The sequence below is a fragment of the Arabidopsis lyrata genome (genome assembly GCF_000004255.2).
Source record: "Arabidopsis lyrata subsp. lyrata unplaced genomic scaffold ARALYscaffold_3, whole genome shotgun sequence".
Classification (NCBI taxonomy): Eukaryota; Viridiplantae; Streptophyta; class Magnoliopsida; order Brassicales; family Brassicaceae; genus Arabidopsis; species Arabidopsis lyrata.
The window spans coordinates 11,823,707-11,834,890 of record NW_003302553.1 but is presented as its reverse complement, the minus strand read 5'-3'; the positions used below and the strand labels follow the sequence as shown (position 1 = coordinate 11,834,890).

The 11,184-nt window shown below is 34.3% G+C and overlaps 1 protein-coding gene and 1 long non-coding RNA gene across 2 annotated transcripts in view; both read right to left on the bottom strand.

Moving 5' to 3' along the window:
* Positions 1-7,874: 7,874 nt before the first annotated feature.
* LOC9321717 (signal recognition particle receptor subunit beta) lies at positions 7,875-8,846 on the bottom strand. Its single transcript, XM_002883475.2, has 3 exons — positions 8,603-8,846; positions 8,377-8,508; positions 7,875-8,284 (listed from the first exon to the last, which is right to left on the bottom strand). The coding sequence occupies exons 1-3, from the start codon at positions 8,758-8,760 to the stop codon at positions 8,035-8,037; spliced, it is 540 nt and encodes a 179-aa protein (XP_002883521.2). The 5' UTR covers positions 8,761-8,846; the 3' UTR covers positions 7,875-8,034.
* Positions 8,847-10,651: 1,805 nt separating this feature from the next.
* The window catches only part of LOC110230293, a 908-nt gene continuing 375 nt past the window's right edge, over positions 10,652-11,184 (bottom strand). The window contains exons 2-3 of the long non-coding RNA XR_002333403.1: positions 10,860-11,109; positions 10,652-10,778 (exon numbers count right to left, since the gene is read on the bottom strand). This is a non-coding gene — a long non-coding RNA (uncharacterized LOC110230293). The remainder of the gene's footprint in view (positions 10,779-10,859; positions 11,110-11,184) is intronic.

Genomic DNA, 11,184 nt, shown 5'->3' with positions numbered 1-11,184 from the left:
AGCCTCAAGGTGCGGCAGAACGGCGTTCAGCTGCTTGTGCTTGGGTGCAGTCGTAGTTGCAATAGTTTAGATATGGTTGGAAGATTGAAAGGAGTAATGAACAAGTTGGTAGGTCCAGCGCAATCTAGCTTTATCTCGGGTAGGTTGAGTGTGGATAATATTGTAGTGGTCCAGGAAGCGGTTCACTCTATAAAACGCAAACAAGGAAGGAAAGGGTGGATGCTTTTGAAACTAGATCTTGAGAAGGTATATGACCGTATCCGTTGGGACTTTTTGGAGAATACATTGGTCGCCGTGGGGCTATAGGCGGAATGGGTTCGGTGGATCATGGGATGCGTCACGGGACCATCGATGAATTTGTTGTGGAATGGAGAAAGGACAGATCATTTCAGCCATTGCGGGGGCTGCGTCAAGGTGATCCACTATCTCCATATCTCTTTGTTTTGTGTATGGAGAGATTGTGTCATATGATCGAGAGATCGATTGCTCGGAAACAGTGGAAGCCAATTAGTATCTCATGTGGAGGGCCGAAACTGTCTCACATTTGTTTTGCGGACGATCTTATTTTATTTGCGGAAGCTTCGGTGTCGCAAATAAGGATTATAAGGGGTGTGTTAGAATCTTTCTGTAACGCGTCGGGACAGAAAGTGAGTCTCGAGAAATCGAAGATATATTTCTCTAAGAATGTGTCTCGCGACCTGGAAAATCTTATTAGTGCGGAGAGTGGAATTAAGTCTTCCAAAGATTTGGGAAAGTATCTGGGAATGTCTGTCCTGCAAAAGAGAATAAATAAAGATACGTTTGGTGATGTTATTGAGAGACTTATTTCAAGATTAGCCGGGTGGAAAGGGAGATTTCTGAGTCTAGCAGGTCGTGTTACTCTCACCAGATCGGTCCTTGCGTCTATGGCGGTTCATACCATGAGCACGATCTATCTGCCAAAGTCAATACTAGACAAGTTGGATCAAATCTCTCGGTCGTTTATCTGGGGAAGTAATTCAGAGCATAAAAAGCAACACTTGATTGCGTGGGAAAGAGTTGCAGTTCCAAAATCAGAAGGCGAGTTAGGGATAAGGCCAGCGGAAGAAATGAACAAGGCGCTACTATCTAAATTGGGTTGGCGCTTGATTCATGATCAGACCAGTCTCTGGGCTAAGCTGGTGAAGAAGAAATATAAAGTTGGAGATTTACGAGACACATCCTGGTTGGTGAAGAAGAACACATGGTCATCGACGTGGAAGAGTATGGCTGTGGGAATTCGAGAGGTGGTTGTTCCGGGCCTAAGCTGGGTATTGGGTAATGGGAGACAAATACGGTTCTGGGAAGATCGTTGGTTGAGTAAGAAGAGATTGATTGAGGATGTTGATGGACTTGTGTTACCTGCGGCTGACGGGATCTTAGCGAGAGATATGTGGCGTGATGGAATCGGGAGGGATATGGCAAGGATTACGCCATATGTTTCGGAGAGTACGCGCCTTGAGTTGTTGTCGGTGGTGTTGGACAATGTCACCGGAGCTCGCGACAGGATCTCGTGGAGTGAGAGTGCGGATGGTGAGTTTTCTGTCAAGTCAGCATATGCCCTGTTATCAAGAAATGAGACACCGAGACCAGACTTGAGAGCCTTTTATGAACGGATTTGGAAAGTGGTAGCACCTGAACGGGTCAGGTTATTTTTGTGGCTAGTCGGAAATCAAGCATTGATGACTAATGTTGAAAGACAAAGGCGACATATGAGTAATACAGATTTATGTCAAGTGTGCAAGGCGGGAAGCGAGACAACTATTCACATCCTTCGGGATTGCCCCGCAATGCGGGGACTTTGGGAAAGAATTGTGCCGTATCGGAGGAGAAACACTTTCTTTGGCCAGACGTTACTTGAGTGGATGTTTAGTAACTTGGGTGATGATGGCAAATCGTTTGATAGCACTTGGGCTACGACATTTGCAATGGGAGTTTGCTGGAGTTGGAAGTGGCGATGTGATAATGTTTTTGGGAATAATGGACGGTGTCGGGACAGGACCAAATTCATTAAAGATAAGGCCAAGGAAGTAACTTTGGCGAATTTGAAGAGCCATGAGAATGACCAGCACGTGCCTCGGGTGGAGGCGATGGTGAGTTGGGTAGCACCGTCAGATGGTTGGATGAAGTTAAACACGAATGGTGCATCGAGGGGCAATCCGGGCTTAGCTACGGCAGGAGGAGTGTTGAGAGATGGTTACGGGGACTGGCGGGGAGGATTTTCTCTTAATATTGGTAGATGTACGGCCCCGTTGGCGGAGTTATGGGGGGTGTGTTACAGGCTTTACATTGCGTGGGAGAGGAGGATCCCACGATTAGAGTTGGAGGTGGACTCAGAGTTGGTGGTGGGGTTTTTGCGGACAAGAGTGAGCGAGAGGCACCCGTTGTCATTCCTGGTGCGGTTGTGCCATGGCTTTCTATCGAGGGACTGGATAGTCTGGATTTCACACGTGTATAGAGAAGCTAACCGTCTTGCCGACGGGTTAGCTAACTATGCGTTTTCTTTACCTGTTGGTTTTCATTCTTTTGATGTTGTTCCGGTCTTTGTTGAACCGATTCTAAGTGACGACGTTATTGGGTCTGCGCGCCCAAGGCGAATCCGTGTGTAATTTTTTTCTTTTTGTTTTAATAAATGGGAGACTTGTCTCCCTCTTTCCCACCAAAAAAAAATATTAGATTTATTGATTAAATTACATAATTTGTTGTTTCGTGTTAGCATGTAGATAAAAATAATCTTTAAAATTGGATAACTAAATATACTTGTATTTAAATTTGGAGAAATATTTGGTTTATTTCCTTCTACGATTAAATATGCTACGTTTTCTTTTGATAAATGCTTTTAATCTGAGTAAGTTCAAAAATTAAAAAGGGCTAAGATTTATTTTTCATATCATGGTGTTTTTACTGAACATGCAAGAGTTTAGGCTGCAAGAATAAGAATTGCACAAGCATCTACTATGGGAGCTTCGGTTACGGGAAATTTCCATGTGTCACATTATGATTCATATGTTTGAAAAATGTGAAAGTTTATCCCAACGATAATTCATTTAATACAATATGTAACGTATAAAGTATTAAATTATTAATAATGAAATCTTTTTGAAGATGATAGTATTAAATTAAGTGGACTAATAGAGAAATGCCAATTTAAACTCTTTAATTAACAAATGTTTGTTTCTGTGGTTTAATATAAATTAATGAATGTTAAGCTTATTGGCAATGAAAATGTCGACCATCAAAAAGGAAGTAAGTAATGACCTTAAGGTAGTGATAAGTATCATAAATATTCGCAACGAATTATCAACTTTTGTACGTTGCATCATACTACTGAATAACTAACACTATTCTCGTACAATTTGATTTTAGGTGTTTAAATCTCGTGTGTGAATATAACGAAATAAACATTTAAAATACAAAAAACTTGCATTGTGTCACTTAGTAAAGAACATATTTTTTAAAAAATGAAGAGTTAGGTCATTGATATGATTCATGTGAAGAAGCTTCCAAGAAAATAATATATATATGAATCGATTAGAAACAAGAATTAATATTAATCCTAACTCTCTAGTAACTCGGTCATTCCCACATTGACATAAGTAAAATTTAATTTGAAAAGATTTGATAGCAGTTAAGTCTATTATGATGACATAAGTAGAAGAAAAAAAAAGATTTGATATATTTGAGTTTGAGTGGAATTGTGGAGTTTATAACTTCGTTTGAATCTCATTAACATGTAATGATCCCCTGTTTTTTAATTAGGCTTAAGTATAATTAAAACTAGATGATTGACCTGTTTTGTGGGTAGATGTACCAATGTATTTCAATGATTATAAAAGCTTAGTTTTGGTCGTCTAAAATTTTAAGTTAAAAAAAATTAACAATTTCAAAATTTTAAAAGTAAATACAATTTTTCTTGTAAACGAAAAATGTCACTGCTTTTAAAAGATATACATTGGGATTTGTTGTTAAACAAATTTAAACAACAGTTAGAATACCAAAAACTTTAAAAATTTCTAGTATAAATTTTTTTTTTAACAGTAAGCAAATAAATATAGATTTTTTACATTGTTTTTTTTTTGCTGAAGAGAGTTTTTACATAGTTAACACTATGTATTATCAACTTTCTTCATATCAAATATCACAAATTGTTTTAGAAAATTCAGTAGGTAGAGTCAGACAGATGTGTTTATATAGTTTTAACTTTTCAGTTGTCTTTTTTAATGTAAATTTATAAAACGTTTTTATAATGGTGACATCTCATAATTACCTAATATCAGTGTTCAAGAAAGCGCTAGGCGCTAAGCGGGCGGTGATCCAGTGCCTAGCGCCTAAAACGCCTAATCGGGACCTAGGCGATTTTTTAGGTGGTTTAGACGTTTATAACCTAAAACATTATAAATATAATATTATATATAAAAGTTATATACAATAGCTATATAAAACTAAAAATTATGAAATTATAAACAAAAACTAAATAAAACATTTATTTATATTTATATTAAACAATATATGAATATTTATAACTATATATATAAATAAAACTAGTCGGGGTCTAGACGACCGCCTAGACCGTTTTTTAGAACACTGCCTAATACATTTCAGTTGTTTAAGCTCACATATATTTTTTATAAAACGGTTGAGCTATATATTTGAGTTACATAGTCATTGTTCTTTAGTATATTTACACAATCAACATCAACAACAACAAAATAGTGTTCTTTATTTTTTTATTTTTTTTTAAAACACAACAAAAATTGTGATATTTTTTAGTTCTTCCACATGAAAACAATAAAAGTGAAGTAACGGTCCTAGGCTCCTAACGGATATCTTGGGAGAGAGATGAGAACAAACATGAAAATTAGTATGAAGATTTTTGATAAGCCAATCATATTTACATGTCACAAGATATCGATGAAGTGAAAATAAAAATGAAATCTCTTATATATTAATTGAGAAGCATTTTTTAAAAATAACCTTACCCTCATGTGTGATGAACGAAAATGTCATGCTGACGTGTCGTTCTCACAGAACTTCTCAATCTATTTAGTTAAAGACCCAACATTTATTAGGATATTTACAGATTTTGCCATTAGTTTTACTTATGTTTATTTTTTCTAATTAATTTATGCTTTTTATTTTTCTCAATCAAAACAAAAATACAATTAAAATATGTAATTAAGAGGTACAAATCTATACGAAATGGAGTACTTAATATTTTGTGAAACCATTAATATAACAAAATATATATCATAAATCATGATAAACATAAAACTTAATACATAAATAAAAAAATTCACTAATCTTGATAATCATTAATACTCTACCGTTTATCTAATAATATAAAATTTGAACACCTTCAATATTATCAATATATTAAAATATAATTAATAATCGTTTTGTCCCGCATATAGTGCGGGATATTATCTAGTTAGTATTTTATGGTTGGAAGGTCGCGTCAAAACATAAGTGTGTAAACGGAGAGAGAGTCAATGAGTGAGTGATCTTAAAACCGTTACGAAGTTTCTTAAGTCATTACAACAATCTCTTTCAAACGCGTTATGAGTGGTTACGTTCGCTCACTCCAATGCCAACTATTTTGCTTTCACCAATTTTTTTGTCTTTAGTCTTTACTTTGAGGCTTTGAGCATTTATTTCTTAATCTTTTATTTCTTTATTTTATTGATTTGTCAAATATATAGTCCAAAAGCATCTTCGGTGATTCCTACGAAAGCAAGATGCTTTATTGAGAATTTCTCTTTTTGAAAATAGAAATTTAGTTTAGTTAATTAATTATGATGTCTTAGTCTAGTGTTAAAATTAAATTTTAACCACAGTTTAAGTTACATGAGATTCGAAATATAAAAAGTTATTCGATGGAGAACAAAAGAGAAATTGGTTATAAAGAATGTTAAATTTAACCAAAATTAAAAAGAAAAATTGACAGGACACTTGGTCCCTTGGTTGGAAGAAAAACGGTTTCGTATGGTCAGGTCGAGTTACTTACTGGTAGAGGCTTTGAGAGCACCGAGTGTTACATACGGTTATGAAGAACAGACTTGAGTCTTTTATAGTATTTTGCCAAATTTCTAAAGTTTTATTGGTTGGTGAAAAAAAAAAACAGAGTTAGCTAGAGTGTATGAGAAACACAGTGATTTGAATAATGAACAAGAAACACACTTTGGTGCACACAAAAAAAAAAACCAACAAGAAACGTTTTTTTTTTGTCAATCATAATGCATTACTAATAAGAAAGGTTTGTGGACGTCTCAGCCATTACAAGATCCCGGTAATGTTGGGGAAACAATAGCGTCAAATATAGTAAGATCCCGCGCGCTAATTAATCCACCATTTACCATCTAGGGAGTGTGAACGAGGGAGACTAGTTCGAATTTCCCAAGAGTGTTTGAAATCTTATGCATATATGGTACTCATGGAAGCCCATCTAGTCTCTCCAACCAGGAACACTAACAAGAATAAGCAAAGTAAAAAAAAAAAAAAAAAAAAAAAAAAAAAAAAAGCAAAGTATAATTTTTTTTTTGTTCTTTTTCTTTCAATTGAACATGACAGAAAAATATGTTAGAAGAACGAATGTAGATTCAATTTTCATTATAAAATTTAATAGCAGAGCATTGTTGGCTTAACAAGAGAAGCTCGATAACCTAGATTCAAAGGTAATTAGGTTTTAATAGTAATTAGAAGCAGTGAAGCACTTCATTTTTTAAGAAAATGAATGTTTGAATATTAAAAAAAAAAGTAGTTGCACACTACAAAAAACTATGTATTTAACATCTTTGTAGCTTTACTTTAAGAAGTGATGCGAGATTTGTGAAGAGAAAATACTAGTTACTTTTCATATAAGCTAAGGTATGAGTTCTATATGTTTCTCCATGCATGGAGAAAAATATGCATAATGCATATTATACTGGCCAGTTTCCAAACATATACAATGCGTACAAATCTGATAAAAACAATCAAAGATATATGTATGATTGTATGGTTCACTCTAGATCTTCCATACTAAGCTCCTTCATCAATCATCAACGAACGATTTTTAGTGCAACACTTTCAGCTTTTTCAATATTTCATATTGTAAAAGATCTGAATAACTTGTATAATTCCTTCATATGGAGACACGATCTCGTGAATTAGTGAAGCTTGCATTATTCATGGGACCTTTTGGCCCACAAGAAAAAAGTGTCAGAATACAAAATTTGTGTGTATAAAACGAGATATACATACTTCTTAAACTAGTTTGAATGTTTTATATATGTCTCGATCGGCTCACTCATGGCTTAAATTCCTTCACATAGTTTTCAACATAAAAACATATGACTTCTTAAAAAACAAATTCAAAATCTATGTTCTTACAATTTTCTTTTGGGAGTGACGAAAATGTGCTCCTCTTGGCACGAAAAATGGATCTCTTTTAAATTATTCATCGGCTATCTCGCACTACAGGAAATGTGGGTATTAATAGCGGCCGAAAAACGCAATTATTCATCTACCATAGCGTTTCCTTAAGCACTCTGACATCGCCCGTTATAGAAAGTCGGGCACTTTGATAGCGGTTTTGCGTTGTGCAATAGTTAAGTATACAACGATAGCGTTTAAGACGCTGCTATTATTAATATTTATAATAACGTGTAATAATCGTTATGATTGGGTTGTACCTATTTTCATAATTTGTTTTTTCTGTAATATTTATATTTGATTAATTATTTCAGTAATATATATTTTTTACAATATTTTTATTTTTTTAATTATTTTAATTGTATTTAAATCAAAAATAAAATAAAAAAATACAATATTTTATTATCATTATTACATGAAATATATACAAAAACCTTTTTTTAAAATACTACATCAATAAAAATATACAAGATCGATAAATCTCCTATCTTCATCTACCCCTATGTCTCCTATCTTCATCTTCCTCCTCTGTCTCCTATCTTTTAGAACCACAATGAGCAAACAAAGAACTCATATACAAAAAGGATCACTAAACTCAAATCAAAGTCACAGACCAAAGGCATAAGAATCTAGTCGTAGATTCAATCTATTAATGCACGTTTGAGCTAAAGGCTTGATGTATTCTCGAATGAAGTCTTGGATCTGGACGGTTTCTCCGGTGAGTCCAGATGCCTCAGCTACAGTGACTTTGTTGTAGCAATGCGAGAAGGAGAACACTTCTCCTTCAATTCCAATGCTGAAGTCGTTCGCTATATCAGCTATAGATACCGCACTCCTAGAAGCCCTCAATTTCTCACTGCATAAACTCATTTAACCAATGATGATGATTAGCTTTTATCCAGCAAGATTGGCTTATATATAATTTGCCATGAAAATTGAAAATCTTACATTTCTTTCTCCATCTGCTTCCGAATAAACTCCTTGGTGTGTGCAGTGAGTTTATCTGTCTTGTTACAGCAAAGGAGGACTGAAATCTTGTTCTTGACAACATTCGCATTGGTCAAAATATCATATAGGTACCTATTGCTGGAAAAAACATTTTTTTCAAGAGTGAGATGCAAACATGTCTTTTATGTATGTGTGTGTGGGAGAGAAAGAGAGGGTTTAAAATTACTCTGAAGCTGCACGACAGTTTGGGAGGAACTCCAAGGCATCCACTACAAACACAATGGCAGCTGCTTGGGGCAAGAATTCTTCAAGCTTGGGTCGAAGCCGAGAGTGCCCAGGAACATCAACAAGATGAACAGGATTGAGTTTTCCTTTCTGTCGCATAGAGAAAGCACATGACGTGGTTTGGTAATGTGTTAGTCCATCCCATCACAATCAACTGCACTTGTTGTTTAAGATAAAACAAAGTAAGAATCTTTAACAGCTCGGAATCAATAGAAGTAGCCACCTTCGCCTCGCGAGCCGGAAAAGAAATTCGAAGATGTCCTCACCGCCACCTTCTATATCCTCCAGGACCTCCACTGATCGGAGATGTGAACGGGAAGCCAACTGTTTGATTTTCACATAAGAGAAGGATACGAAGAGTCAAGGCAAAAAGAAGAATAAGTTTTAATCAAAACAAGGAGAAAATCTTAACCGTTGGATTTAATTCATCAATGGTGGCGAATAAGCCAAAGTTCAATCTCAGAGGTTAATGCTCATTGGCTAAGAAAAAGAACGGCTCAGATCAAAGTTATCAAGACAGATCAACGGTGTACATTAATCGCGTCAACAATAAGAATGGACGGCTGAGATCAAAATCGGCGCGATCTAACGGTGTATGATTCGTCCCATAATCTGGGAGGTTACTTCTCATTGGCTAGTAATGAAAAAATCATAAAATTATCATATAAAATAGTTTATTAATGAAAAAAATAGAAATTATTTCTATAAAAAATCAATATAAGTATTTCAATTTTTAGAATATTTTTTCTTATAAGTATAAAATTTTAAATTTAAGAACAACTAATATAGGTTAGTATTCCAACTATCTAACTTATATGTCCATAAACACTAAGGCATATTTTAGGGTTTAGGGTTTAAACTTTGGGGTTTAGATTTTTTTACTCAAGTATTATTACTTTAAAATAATTTCATTGCATTTTATTTTGTTAATTTATAAAAAGTGAAATATGTTTCAAGATTGAACTTCCAACCCTAAACCCTATACCCTAAAACTAAACCCTAAACCCTAAACTATTTTTAAAAATGAATTTTATTTATGTTATTATTTGTTATAATTAATATTATTACTATTTCAAACAAATAATCCAAAATCCTATACCCTAAACTCTTTAAAATTATAACTTTGTTATTATTTATATAATTATTAATATTATAATTAAATATTTGTGTCTTTTTGAGATATTTGGTTATATTTTTTTTCTTTCTTTTTCCTTTATTTTTTTTTTACAAAATTCGAAAATCATAACCAAAATCTTAAAATCCCAAAAATCATTTAACTTGAAACCTAAAGTACATGCCATAAAATAATTGATTCAATTTTTTTCCAGTTAAGATGTTTTAAGTTTGTGTATTTGTGTTTGCATTCTCAGATATATTTTTACCAAGAGAAAACATATGCCATTAGTAACATAAGAAAACAAAGTCAAGTGCATGTAATAAAAGAAAACACAAAGTGTTCGACACTTAAACTAATTGTAATAGCCATCGTGGATCTCTGAGAGACCTCGCAGTTCCTGCTGACTTTCTTTTTGATATCAGAGAAGATCATTCCCCATTTGGGTTTCCATGTGATATGAGACAATACTTCAACCTCTTGAAAATAATACAGGATTTCTCCGATTCTTCTAACAACACAAATCCTGATAATCAGAAACACGATTCGATAAACAACACAAATCCTGATAATCAGAAACACGATTCGATAAACAATCCAAACAACGTTCATAAAAACGCAGAGAGGATTACCAAGCCAGCTCTCAAGATGAGAGAAACCCAGCCATTACAGAGAAGGTTCTAGAAGAAAAGAGAATCTCAGAAATTACAACGATAAGATCGTAAAATGTTTAGTCACTTATTATTTATGCTATGCTCTAACGGCATAATCAAACTCGCCACTCTTCTTTCTCCACATGTTGATGTTTAATAGGTGCCGTTTACCACTTGACCCTCGCACGTGTATTCCCGCACGTGTTAATCTGTATCAGAAAACCAGTCCTGTAAGTAGCTTTAATGGCTTCTATAGCTCCTAATGGAAGTCCATCAAAGGACATTGCTTCAGGTGGTGGATTTGGTAACGAAACCACAAGCAACAAGAGGTTTGGATTCTTCACTGTCACCTATCAAACAAACTCATAAAATCAGAAAACTGAACAAGAGCATATGGATCTTATACAAATCTTAATAGTGAAAAATTTCACCTGAACATGGTAACAAACATCATCAAATGCAATCCACTGATAATTTAGCTCCACAGCTTTATCAAGACTGAACAAAAATAATAATGAAGACCTAAAACTCTACAAAAAGGATTGAACTTTTCTTCCATTCTACAAAATCTACAGGATGTGGTCGGAGTTAGCCTCAGGTGTGTCTTTTTCACTCGGCAGTACAACTTACCAAAACATGGCTAAATACTAATCCCATTCCTCTACAATCATTGTTCCTTTGCTGCTTCCCGTAAAAACATGAAAGTCTATGTTAATCGCACTAATAAAAAAACAGTCCAAAACAAAAAATGCAGAC